This window comes from Leptosomus discolor, chromosome 2, assembly GCF_034619465.1.
Source record: "Leptosomus discolor isolate bLepDis1 chromosome 2, bLepDis1.hap2, whole genome shotgun sequence".
In the NCBI taxonomy this organism is placed as follows: Eukaryota; Metazoa; Chordata; class Aves; order Leptosomiformes; family Leptosomidae; genus Leptosomus; species Leptosomus discolor.
The window spans coordinates 3,382,787-3,396,329 of record NC_141392.1 but is presented as its reverse complement, the minus strand read 5'-3'; the positions used below and the strand labels follow the sequence as shown (position 1 = coordinate 3,396,329).

The 13,543-nt window shown below is 45.5% G+C and overlaps 1 protein-coding gene across 1 annotated transcript in view; it reads left to right on the top strand.

The window, feature by feature from the left end:
• Positions 1–5,287: 5,287 nt before the first annotated feature.
• KCNK5 (potassium two pore domain channel subfamily K member 5) overlaps positions 5,288–13,543 on the top strand; it is a 31,977-nt gene continuing 23,721 nt past the window's right edge. The window contains exon 1 of the mRNA XM_086460671.1: positions 5,288–5,473. Coding sequence (XP_086316797.1) covers positions 5,288–5,473 — 186 coding nt within the window. The remainder of the gene's footprint in view (positions 5,474–13,543) is intronic.

Here is a 13,543-nt window from a genome sequence, read left to right as displayed (position 1 = left end):
CTGCTGCTGCAGGATTTAGAACAGGAGAATAGCTGATAAGAATGTGATCCTTTTCGATGTTTTTAGGGTGTATAGCTGTCCTCATTTGTTATCCCCAAGACTTTTATTCATCCAAGAGGAAAAAAAAAAAAAAGCCATCAACATTCATCCAAGAGGAAAAAAAAAAAAAGCCATCAACATTCTCTCTGCCTTTCCAGTGCCAAAATGAATGTGGTGACTTTCTTTCTATAAACGGAAGAGGTAGCTGGGAACAGCTCTTCAGGCATGTTGACTAACAAAACGTGAGCACTACACACCGGGCATGGAAGGGAGCCCAGTGTGGATGTGGGAACTGCCCGGTCACACGCGAGGCCCTCCGTTGCACAACGTGGCACACAGACACGCAGCTGCGCAACCCAACCTGGGAGACGGGGGAGGCCGACAGCTCCCTGAATTCTCCCCTGTAATCTGTCACATTCAGGCAGACGCCTCAACGCTGGAAAAGGCTTTTGCACTGCGTGACGTGAGATTGATAAAAGTTAATTCAAGCTGGTTTGGGAAAGAAGTCTCAGAGAAATGTGCAGACGTTCACCCATATTACTGTACACAAATAGAGTTTAACTCCTCCTTAATGACACAAAAATAAGACTCGACAGTGATGTTTTACATAACAAAATAACAGATTGTTGCATTATTCACTGGCTGTTACCATGGTGCTCAGCTAGCCTTGAGCATTCTATCTAGAAGAGTAACGTGCTCTAGGTATCATGGTGGCAAAACTGAGTCCAGGAACAACATTGTCCAAGTTGGGGTTTTTTGTACAGCTGTACGCTGAACTGTCTAGATCACTGGCACGAACATCAGTGTGAGGGGCTGTCATTAAGTGCTTGGTACCACCAGTGCTTGTCTGCAAGACTGAGGCCACGGTGAAGCAGAAAGAGGAGGGCAGAGTCTTTCTTTGTAAAATATTTTGGGGGAAACGAGGTTTCATCATCCAGTTCTGAAGATCCAGTGACTGCTGTGGATGGCTAAAGACCATGGCAGCCATGGAAACACGCGCAGAAAATATGTGGAAATACCTGGACTTCCCCACGAAGACATTTCTCTCGAACACTGCAGGTATCTCACTGAAAAACAGATGATCCAAATGAGTATTTTTCCTTGAACACATTACAGCCATTCCACGCAGGTATTGTACTCATCACCAGTTATTCATTAAGCAGCATGACTAACATCTGTCATGTGGTGTTTGTTCACTCATTATCTGTCCATGGGTAAAAGAAGTCTGTTGCAGTGGTATGCAGGTTGTTTTGGTAAAGGGTTTAATTCTTTTTTGTTATTATTGAGTACGTGTTACTGTACATTCAGGGCTCCAAACATGCTATGTGTAAATACTTAGGCCAAGAGGCGGGAACAATCCCATGGAGGATTTTTGAACTTTCTACCAATGTCTCATAGAAAATTCTGCGTCATCTACAGACCAGCCTTACCCTTTCTGTATGCACCGGGCTGTACCAAAGAAGCCAAACTGCTTGTCACGATAGTACATCCCTCAATTTGCTTAAAACATGGCTATATGTAGAACACTTGAAAGCAATGTTGGAGGTGTCCAAATTTCGATGGATGAAGAAAATTGAAAGATGCAGAGGCGACAGACATCATCGAGAACAGAGCCATCAACCAGCCAAAAAGACTTCCAAGTGAGCAATGACAGAGGCTTGAAGAGAGGCTCGCAGTTTATACTCAGTACAACACGCCGTCTTTGCCACTACACGACAGGGTTTCCTTTGCCCAAATAATGTCTTTTATTTGCTCCACCTAAAACATTTTCTGACATTTATTCATTCATTTCAGGCTGTTCTAGGAAACATCTGTACAGCAAATGTGTCTTAGACACACGGCTGGGATGAAAGAGATTTCCTTTTGGACTGGACGGCCTGAAATAATGACTTATGCAAATAATACAAATGATTGATACTTGTGGTCTCGCTCACCACAGCGCTATCTGCTGTTTCTGCCCTGATTTTTTAATGAGATTTAAAAGCCTGTGAGTGAATAACCCCAGCCTTTTCATTAACTTAGCTAGCATGAAAAGCTGTGGGGCCTATGTGGCAGGTGCTGTGGGTTAACAATAGGGGTACTGTTTAATCCAGGGGAAACAGAGAGGAGAAAAGGGCCATGAATAAAAGGATACGGGATCTTTTATGAGGTCAGGAGAGGCATTTTAGATCAGGAGGTGCAAAGAAAGGCCAGCTACAGAAAACATTCCTTCTTGCCACGCTCACTTGGACAGCAGCAGGAAATTATGCCTTGTAATGTGTTCTGCAAAAGACAAAGGAATCAAAGCGCAATATCTAAATGCAAGGAGTTTGCCGATGCTCAAAGGATCACCTCTGCTCGTAGGACTAGTTGGCTACTGCGCCTTGGGGAACAAACTATTCATCCAGGTGGTGTTCCTTACCAAGCTCACCTCTTTGAAACCCGGAGAAACACACGGAGACGGTCTAGCAAGTGCGATAGCATTTCAACACAGGGAAAAATGGGATGTGATTTACAGGTTGGTTTGTTTGTTTTTAAATACTGACTTAGTTACTGAGAGCACTAATTACGCAATCAGCGATTGGGAGTTTAGTGGCAAGTTGAAATGTTGACTCAAAATTGCAAAGAAACTTTCTCCGAAATGCCTGAAAGTGTTTTTGCTCTCATCTGTGCATAATAATCGCAGGAGGTTCAGGGTCATTTGTGTCATTCCTTGTGCTTTTAAGATAGTGTTTCAGTGGTATAAATGAGCCTTTAGAGACTTGGAGACAGATGGAGAAGAGTACAGTTTCAAAATTTAATCAAATACCTTCCAGTTACGAAGCACAGATGTTCGGGGTCAGGAACACACGAATTGTAATATTGTTATAACGTGTCAGGCTACTGGTGCTGCTGCTGGAATGACCTAACTATTTGCAGGTGACTCAGAAGAAGGTGTGAGAGCACCAAAAGGAAAATTATATCATAGTTTGCCTATGGGAAGAGTTCCTCCTCAATACTTTCAGTCACTTGCCCTAAGTATTTACATACCAGTTTTTAACTTTAATTTTAAACCAGTAAGTGAGGCAATGATGGATGCTCACATTATTCATTTATGTGGCCAATGGCTTTTCAAGTCTTGCAAAGGTCTTGGGCCAAGTGATAACACCTGGGAATAATTTTCATGTGGCAATTATACATCAAGAAATTCTTCTTTTCCTTCTAATTAAAAGTTCTGCCTTATGACTTAATGAAACATCCCCCATTTTTGCTTTAATAAATAAACAAAAAGGTTATTTTCTCTATCACACTCATTATTTTTAAAATGTTTATTATGATGCCTTGTACTCGATCTCTCCTCTAGCATATATAAATGCCGCCTTTTTTTTTTTTTCTTCCTTCACTACTACAGTTTGGCAATCTTTTTCTCAATGTTTTCTTTACATAACTGGGGAATCCCATGCAAGGACAGCGATGCTGATCATGTAACATGCTTGTGGATTTTGTGGTTTCTCCAGTCCTGCTTTTAGGCTGTCAGGAACCTCTTGCAGGCATATTTTCACTGAGCACTATACACATTAGTAGGAAGGGCTGCTTAAGGGCCATGTAATTTTCTGTGGGTAATCTCACAAGAGCACTCACTGGGCATGATTCAAAATTTTACAGGTAGGTGTCTCTGGATACCTCCTAACCAAGGCATGTTCCTTTGCCTTCCACGCGCTCTCCTTTTTGCTTTCTCACACTCTGACGTGTATTTTGTACTTGTTTCCTTCCCCTTCTCCCTCCTCCCATTTCAACTATGTCCACATGAGAAATTTCAGCTGGCTTATCTCAGCCTTTTGGTGTGTGGACTCCAGCTGACACACCTGTACCTCCCAAAATCCTTAGTGTTGATGTACTTGATATGGTCGACTTTGTATTTCGGAGTGTTTTCTTCCCGGCCAGGTGGGGAGCTGGAGAAGGCAGAAAATAAGTTACCCTCACAAAAACAGCACTTAGAGGATGAACTGTGTCCAAACCAGAAGGGTTTTGCCAGGGAGCGTAACACATCGCTGTATCCTCTCACTGACTTGTTCTTTCCCTGACCCATTTAACGCCATTTCCAGCCCCATTCATTCAAAACAGTGGGGTTGCCTTCCTTCTGCCTTGAGCGTGAAGACAGGAGCGTGCATTTGTGCAAGGATCTAGGTAGCTCTTGAGAAAGGCTTCACCAACAGGGTGAGCCTCAAGGGAGCTTCAGCCCAGACGGGGTTTTGAGCATCTGGTGGAAAATCACTAGCCGGGGTCTCTCCCTCGCTCACGGACACACACGTGGGCGCGCAGAGGAACGTTTACTGAGCGCCCAAAATGCTTGAAGAAAGGGGGATTCGGTTCCTGCTGCGAAGGACCTGTAATGCACACGTGCGGACAACATCTCGGGGAAGGGGTGAAACCTGCCGACAGCCCCCCTTCTTTTCTCCTCAGAGCTCCTGGATCTGGAGCACTTCGCTGGATCCAGGAAAGCCACAGCTCTCGCTTCACAGCCTGCCAGCCTCGGAACGCCAATGAACCTGCCAGCGCGAGGGAAAACAGTAAAAACTGAGGGACGTTACCCCTTCTTCCCTTGCCTCCAGGAAAAGAACGAAGGGGAAAAACAGGGCTCCGGGCGCAGGGAGCACCCCCGCTCCGGCGGGAAGGCGCCCCGGGGCCCAGCTCACCTCAGCGCCCAACGGCCGCGCGGGCAGGGCGGGAGGGGAGGGGAGGTGGCGGCGGCTGCGGCCCCGCTCTCCTCCCCCGCAGGCGGCCCCTCACGGGCGGACAACGGCGGTGGCCGGACCCAACCGCCGCGCTCTCCCGCCCCGCGGGGACCGTCCGCCCCCCTCACCGGGACGGCGGGGCTGGCCGAGGCGGCGGCGGGAACGGGAGCACCCCCGGGGGCACCCCGCGGGCCTCCCCCGCCCTTGGCGACAGCCCCGCATGCGCGGGCGGAGGAGCGGGAGGAAGCGGGAGGGCACCAAATTCAAATCGCTGCTGAGGGAGGGGAGAAAACCGGGGGAAGGAGGCAGCTGTGGGGAGTGGAGCGGAGCGGCGCGGAGCGGAGGAGGGAGGAAAGGAGGGAGGAGGAGAGAGTGGGAGGGGAGTGTGGAAGACTCTAAGGGAACGCAGCAGAGGCCGGGAGAGGAGGCACGGCGGACGGCGGGGGAAGGCAGAGGTGTCAGGGGAAGGACAGGGCGGCTCCGGGCACCTACAGCCGCAGCGCGGGGGCAGCCGCCCCAGCCCGCTCGCCGCGCTCCGCCCTCCCGCCGGCACCATGGTGGACAGGGGCCCCTTGCTGACCTCGGCCATCATCTTCTACCTGTCCATCGGGGCGGCGATCTTCGAGGTGCTGGAGGAGCCGCACTGGCGCTCGGCTACCGACGACTACAAGCGGCAGAAGACGGAGCTGCTCAAGCAGTTCCCTTGCCTGGGCCAAGAGGGGCTGGATAAGATCCTGCAGGTACAACGGGGACCGGGGGTGCCGGGTGGTGGCGGCAGCAGGTGCTGCCGGGCGCCCCGGAGCGGAAAATACCGCGGCTGTGGGCGGGCGGGAGGAGCGCTGCCGGGCTGCAAAGCCGGCCGGCTCCCCGGGAAAACCCGACCCTCGCCGCATCCCTCACAAAGCCCCGTGCCTAAAAGCTGTCCCTCGAGCGGGAGCGCGGGGAAAGCTCTTCACCATTCCTAGCGACAAAGGGATTAAAGGGGTCCGCGTTTCCTTCTCTTCCCACCCCCCCACCCCCCACCCCCCCCCCCCAGGGGCAAAGGGAGTTCGCGGTCGATTTCGGTTTTAGCTGGGCTGGTCCTGGGGGGGTTGGAGCTCCCGCACGGAGTGCGCTCCCGCAAGCGCGTCTGCTGCTCAACCCGTGAATACAGCTCTTGTTCTAGCTCCCAGGGTGGTTTCTCCTGCCTCAATGGATGTTGTGTTGTGAGGAAGGGAAGGTGAAGCTAACCGTCTTGGTCTTCTGTTTGGTCTGCTTTCTTTCCCCTCCTTTTTTATTTTTTTTTTTAATTTCCCCTCCCCCCCCGTCCGTACTGAATACTCTCGTTGTGAGGAAAACGCGTCGGGGGGTCCGAGTGCGGGTCCAGGAGGTCAGCCGGGGTAACTGGGGGAAAGGCTGAGTGCCTCGCACGGAGCGATGCTTGCCGCTCTTGCGCTGCTATATTTCCTTCAGGAGAAGGACTTTTTTCCAAGCCATAAGGAGTTGATAAGCGTCCTGTCTCGCTCATCTGGCGGAATGCCTCTTCAAGACTAATTATTAATAAATAGCATGTATTAAATCATAGAGCAGTATAAATTTGGTTAGTCCCTTTTTATGGACGTGATATCCATTAAAAACGCGGTGGCAAGCAATGGTGAACCGTGAAAAACGGGCGGCCGAGATCTGTGGGGCTCCAGTGGTGAGAATGTGTCATTTGGGACTTTATTTCAGAAATGTTTATATTGACTCGATCTTCTGGTCATTGTGTTTTGCATTTTTTTTTTTTTTTTTAAATTTATTTTCACATTCACTGAAAGTTCTGCTAAAATACATGAGTCTGGGAAAATGGCTCATTAGTACTATTGGTGTAATCGATACTGTACAAGCTTAGGAGCAGATATGTTTCTTGATCCTAAAAGTTTGTGGTTTAAATTCTCTTTCTTCAGTTGGTGGCTGCTTTTGGTCAGCTTCAGGTAGCAGAGCTTTCTGGTGGTAGTGTCCTTATTGTTGCTGTCTTGGTACCCTATTAAATGTGGTTTTGTGGTATACAGTGGAACGGGTGGATGGAGGCTTGAAACTATCAAGGGGGGTTGGAAGATGAAAGACTTGCTATGTTTTTTGAGTATGCTTTTGCTGTTCTGGAATCTTACTGAAATCTTACTCTAGGTTATATCCCAAACCTGTTTTAACATCCTCAAGGAAAAAAAACTCTTATTTGGATTGGGATGCGTGTTAAGCCTGGCATGCATAACTTGCTGCAGACAGAATGCAAACTCTAGATTCTGGCTCAGTTTAGGATGAAATTCATGTTGGTATGAGGGAATAATTAGTTGGTTTTTTTTTTTCCCGTGATCCTAATCACAATTAATCCTGAAGTGGCAGAAAGGTTTTTCTTAAAATACAAAACTACAACAAAAAATTATTGGGCTGTCCATTAGAATGGACGATAGAGCACGCTGTAGGATGAGGGTGGGGGCAGAAGCAGCAAGGAGGAAAAAAAATAGTGCAAGGCAAACTATGGCCAGATCAAAATATTTGGTTTGAGTCTCTGTCCACAGCTCCTTGTGGAGGGCCTTCTGTCTTTAGTGCATGTTGGCTCCTAGTGATATTCTCATATTCATGTGATTTCAGTTTTGCCTCTGTACTACTTCCAATCATACCTTACTTTCCATGTCCAGTCTTGCTGCTCTGAGGATCCTTCATAGATACTCTGTTGTCATCTTAAGCTCACTTTAGCTAAAATCTCTTACCTTGCTCTTATTTCGCTCTTACTGGTAACTGGAAACTTTGCTGCCTGCTTTCTACCAGACTTGTGGTTTTGTTCCTGTTCTTATTCAGCTTCTATGTGAGAAGTGATGGGAAGAAGGGGAGTAGCATTTCTTACGGAAGAGGATGACAGGGTGAAATCTAGCCTAGCTGAAGCTATCTGGGGTGGGGGGAATCGTGTAAGGACATCAAGATTTCATCCCAAGCAAGCTGTAAAGTATATCAGAAATAGTCTTCGTATTGCCCTTTCTCAGCCACTCTCCATGCTGCTTCTGTTGGGTTCTGCTGAATTTTTAAAACATTACTAACATCTGTTCTCTTTCGGCAAATCCTGGTCATCCTGTTTTCATATTAAACCTCCAAATTTATTCTCTTACCATCCAGAATGTTGTTGATTTGAAAATGTGCATTTCCACCACCCCCCCCCCACCAAATCCCTGCCTCTGTTTTTTAACTCTGAGCCTCTTCCTCGAGCCTCTTCCATGGACTCTCTGAAATTTGTTCTCAGGATTCTGCTTGATTTTGTATGATTTGCCCTATTTTTCTGTTCTTGTATCTTCTTTTTTTTTTTTTTTTTTTAAATGGCCTTCAGTTTTCATCTTGGAGCCTTTTCTCTCACTCTGTTGTGATCCCCACTGGCACTTGTGTGACTCTACAAAGCTTTGCTATTACTTTGCTGATATTCTTTTTAATATCCCCACTTAAAACACGCTGGATAAAGTTCTTCAACAAATATCAACAACTACAGAATTTTAAATGGTTGTTAGTAAAATGCAAGGATGCCAAGAAATGTTCAAGTTGAACTAACAATACCAATTTTGTTTCCAGAAGCAGCCTGAAAGGTGACAAGGACTGACTTATTCAGAGACTGATTTCTCTGCTGCCCTTGCTCCCCACGCAGGTTAGCTCGTGTGTTCCTCTGAGCCTAATGTTAGCTGTGAGCGCAATGGAAACTGTGCGGGATGGCTACAAAGTTAGACCTGTCGTGTGATCTTAACCACTTAAAAAGACAAGTGGGTTATCAGCACAGATTCTCCATTCACATGCAGCCTAGTATCTCTGTACCAACAGTTTAAGTGGTTATTAAGTGGGCTGTGTTAGGTCAAATACTGTCTAAAGTTTATATTCTGTAATAAAGATTTCACAACAGTAGAAATACACTGCAATAAATGGTTATTAAAATGTGTTTAACACACTTTCGGAGAACTCACAAGCTGAGTATTGTAGGATATGCTAAAAAGACAGCCTTTTCCCCCAATCCGAACTGAGAAATGCCCCAGAATAAACTTGTTTAAAAGCAGCTTTTAGAAGTCTCTTACAGGAAGAATCCATTTTCTTTTGGTTGTGGTAAGGACCATATTACTCAAGTGTAAAAGCCAAAGAAAGTACTGAGACTCTTCTTGGAGTAACGCTACGTAGACCCTGATGTTAAAGGTGACTCGCTCTGGGCAGTGTACAGGCTGGCTGCTGCCCGCCCATGCTCCTCTGGGTAAAGCTGGTTGCTCAAGTGAAAATGTGGCTGAGATGCTTCACATGACAAATTGTGTGGGGCTCCAAAGGCACTCAGCCACAACCATGTGTTGACACAAGGAACTGTGGAATATGTACTCGCCGTGTACAGTTACCTTGGAGTAGAAATGTCTCGTAACACTGTGGAAGATCTGCAAAAATGAACATTTTTAATAGTGGCGATTTTAATTATCAGCATTGTAGAATCTTAAAAGCAGTGTGACACCTCTGTTGATAAAAGTCTAAGGCTTCTCCTTGCTGCTGTGGCCCAAAGTCCTGGGGCCCTTTAGGAAGGGGGAGAAGGCAGAGATCCACAGATGACACCTTTGCCTCCCCTGCTGTAGGAACAAGCTTTGGAGGGTGAAGCAAACGTAAGGCAATTCAGTCGTTTCCCTCTTCTCCAGTTCCTTACTTTTACTCTTTATTGCTCCATCATGATTGCGAAACATCAGCTTAATGATAAAGGAGCTATTCATGCAAGGAGGAGCCCTCTTGACCCTCATGTCACTATTCACATGAGCAAAGGTTTGCCAACGCTGGGCCACATCTTATTTACTGGGAAATCTTCTGCTGGCCCACAGTCATCAAAAAATGAAATACTTCCCATTGATAAACATCAAGGCTGGTGAAAAGAAAGGGAAGAATTTGAAGATGAGTGAAAATGGTTGCTTTCAAAACAGAGCAATAAAATGAAAAGAGAAACTGCTGGCTCCATTTAGGAGAAGCAGGCAAACATACCGAGCGTGAGAACAAATAATTGAGGTCTTTCTTTGAAAAGCATACAAGACTCTAAACAGGCCTGAGAGATTAGAAACCTAAATGTTTAGACTTAAAGCCCAGTGCTGTGAGCAAACATTTAGAAGACTTTTAAGGAGAGCTTCTGCTGGGATATACATAGCCCACAGGAGTTTACGCTAAAGGAAATAACAGTAAAGTGGCTTGATAGTAGTTTCTCCCCTCTGTTTTTTAAAGCCAAGATGTCTTCTCGACTCACAAATACCAACAGGTGCATTTGCAGGGTTTTGGTTTGTGTTTGAGGATGCTGAAGTTTGCTTTTAGATTTGTTTATTCTTGGACTTTGTCAGTTTTATTATGAAACTTAAAAAGTATCCTTTGCTTCTGAGCACTGTTTCCTGCAATGCTTTTCTTCCAAGCTGCTACCTCAAGGTTTAAATCTACATGTAATGCTCTTGAGGGAGTCTGCAAACTATAGTTTTCGTAAAAACTTGAGCTAGGTTTTAAATGGTTGTTGTTAGTTCAACATTTAATAAGAGATTCTGGCTTTTGCTTACTGTTTGTAGAGTGATTTCTTTTCAACTGTAAAGTTAATAGGGGCATTTTTTTCACAATCTTTCCCTTCCCTTGTGCTCTTCAGGAGGTGTATAAATGACATTGTAGGCTACTAGGGTTTGGTTGGTTGGTCCTTAGCAGCTTCCTGATCCATCTAAGGTACTGTAGGTGGGGGAGACAAGCAGGAGACTGAGCTCCTCAGCTGGAATGCCAGCTGAGCTGTCCCTTTCAAGACTAGGACTTTGGTGTGGGCTGAACAAACTCAGCTGAGCAGCTATCAGACAAGGACAAGTGACCGCCAATGGAAAATCTTCAACTGCAGAGTCGTCAACAACTACATCTAATACCTCTCATAAAAACTTGACGGTGCCAATTAAGGCTTATGCCTGAGAAATAGGTATTGGTAGATTTTTCAAATGTACATATTTAATTAGCACCCTGTAAGTTCAGCAGAGATGAACTGAGGTGAAAGCATAGGACCACTGCCCACAGTTCTCTGTGGCATCTCAGAGTATGAGTTACGCTGCTGCTGCAGGAATAGAAGAAAATTGAGGACTGGCAGTACTGCATTACTCCACAGCTTTTTTCTGTGTGTTTCTCCATGCAAAATCAAATGTAAGCAGGCGTGCTTTTCTGTTGTGGTTTGGGGTTTGTTTTTTTTTTTTTTTCCTTTTTCCCTGTTTAACCATTAAATTGTTTAAACTTTCTTGGAACATAGTTAAACAAAGCTGATAGTGCATACACTGCAACTCTCTCTGCTGATGGAGCAATAGCAATCGATCAGAAGTTATAATTTTCCTGCTGTGGCCTTTTCCTTTTTCCTGCTGGACTTAATCCTTGAATGCTTGTTGTCCTTCTGTCACTTTAGAACAGAATATTTGTATTATCTCATGTGTCACCTTCTGCTACTAGGTGTGTTTTCTGGCAAGGGCTGCTCTAGAGGCTATGGCATGCAAGAAGATTTGCAGGTTATCCACAGCTTGTCCTAAAAGATCTTGGAACCCCTGCTTTGATTCATACTGTATATATGGTTATTGCAAGATACCTTCTGCAGCCGGTGAAGATACAGTGTAATGATGACTTTGTGTAGCTTTCCTTTTTTAAAACCAATTGTTGGTTTTGCTATTAATACTAATTAAACAAAACAAATGGTTTTGCTTTGCTCTGGATGCTGTTGGCCTTCAGAGCAATCGCGTTTCATGCTGGTACTGCAAGTAGATATCAACAGAGTAACGTACAACCAGAAACAAGCTGGTTTGCAAGTGGCAGCGTGTAGTCTGATGAGCAGGGAAGCAAGTGAGAATGGCTTTGTGCTTTGGTGCGATGGACCTGCTGATCACAGTGCTGGTATTTGCAGGGATTTTACTTTGTGCTGACTCTGTATGATCCTATGGACTGAATACCTATGAGCACGTAGCTAAATTTCTTTGTGGAGTATGTCTTTAAGGTTTTGTTTCGTCCAAAATGAGTTCAGCTCATCAGCTCTGAGTCTGCTCTGTAGTATGAAACAAAACATGGTAACAGGGGACAACTGGAAGAGTTGCACTCTTAGTCTAAATCCAAGTACCGTTGTGGTCACATCTGAAGCTGTCTATGGTGCTACAGACATCTTTAGGAGAGCCTCACTTAGGCAGACTGAACCCCTAAAATATGGCACACAATACTCACTCTGCGTTTTTACTAGCTCTGTTCATTGAAGGGAAGCTTTAGGCTTGAAGGCACAACTTTAGTCTTCCTTTATTTCATGTCTTCATTCTGATGCAGGTTCCTCAACAGCACTGCCGGTTCTAGTGTTACAGATCTTTCTTCTAAAACACCAAGTTCTTCAGCAGGGAGCTTCAGACTGGCAGTTTTTCTGTGTCCACCCATCTTACTTTATTATGTCTTTATGCTAGAGTTCTGAAGTACATAACTAACACAGTAATATCTATCAACGTTTAGTTGTAGGCCCAAGAGATCCCTCCTAGGCATGCTTTGCGCTAGCAGCTCTGTTTACAGTCAAATCAGTAAGGAAGTTGGGTTTGGTTTTTGGTTGTTTTTTTTTTTTTTGCGTTGTGTTGCGTGAACTCTAGTGGATCCAAGGCACTGTTAGGTGCAAAGTAGCTCCTGAAATGTTTTAAACTGAAACTCCTCAAACCTCGGTCACTGTTTTCTTAAGAGAAAGAAGCATGAGTGATGAGAAGGGAGTAAGAGACGAGTAATAGGTTGTCTATCATAGCCTCTGTTGAATTTGAAATCAAGTTCCTTTTCTAACAATATGTGTGTCTAATGTTTCTTGTGATGGACCTGTTTGGGTTGTGTTTTTTTTTAACCCCTGTTGTGGGATCAATTGCTACAGATCAGCCCATCTGTAGGGCTGTACTTCTGCCTTAATGAAAAGGTATATGTGGATCCTGGTTGAGCAAACTGGCAAATACTAAATTGACTTTGTTCTGTGCTGACATCTTGCAAATATTGTGTAAGCAGGTCCCGACTGCCGAGAAACAAAACAGACATGTGTGTTTTTCTTTGAGGCTGCAGCAGGTGCAAAAATATCCCAGCTGGACCTATCACAGGTCTCTGAACCCTGATTGTTCTTAACAACAAAGATGTCAGTTATTTAACATCAATTTTGACTCTGAAGTCGGTCATAAGATAATGGCAGCTAAGGAGTGATAGCTAATGGAACTTGAAAGTAGTTCTGGAAAGGGTTGTGAAACTCCTGAGGTGTAAAGCACAGTCAGATATGATACAGCATTCCTGGTGTCTTGGCTAAAGTATCAAATTCATCAGCGGTGACTTCTGTGCGTGACCTCCAAGTGCTTCTTCTCTTTCCTACTCCCAACCCACTTCAAGGGAGTAACAACGATTCGGAGGAAAGTTGCTCAAGAATCATGTGTGGTCCCTTGCTAGAGAAACAGCAGCTGTCAGTATGTTTGTTCTGGCCTATGAGGGAAGTGAGGCTGACGAGTCTCCTCCAGGCACCAAAGAAACAGGGGAGGTGTTTGGAGCCAAGCAGCTGTATGAAGAGGAGGGCTCTAATCAAACTCACCGGTGGTACTGACTGCTCCCTTGGCTTCTCTTGCATCAGTCTGGATGGAACCCTCAACCTACTACCTGCTCAGCCGTCACAGTTGCTGCCAACCAGCTTCACAGACTGTAATGCAAATATGTTACAATCCAGTTAAATAGCTGAACTGTGATAACTTGCCAGTTAAGTCAGAATTTCAACCTTCGGGCCCGCGTAAGCGGTGTGTACGTGACTGCGGAATGACAGAGGGCAGTTC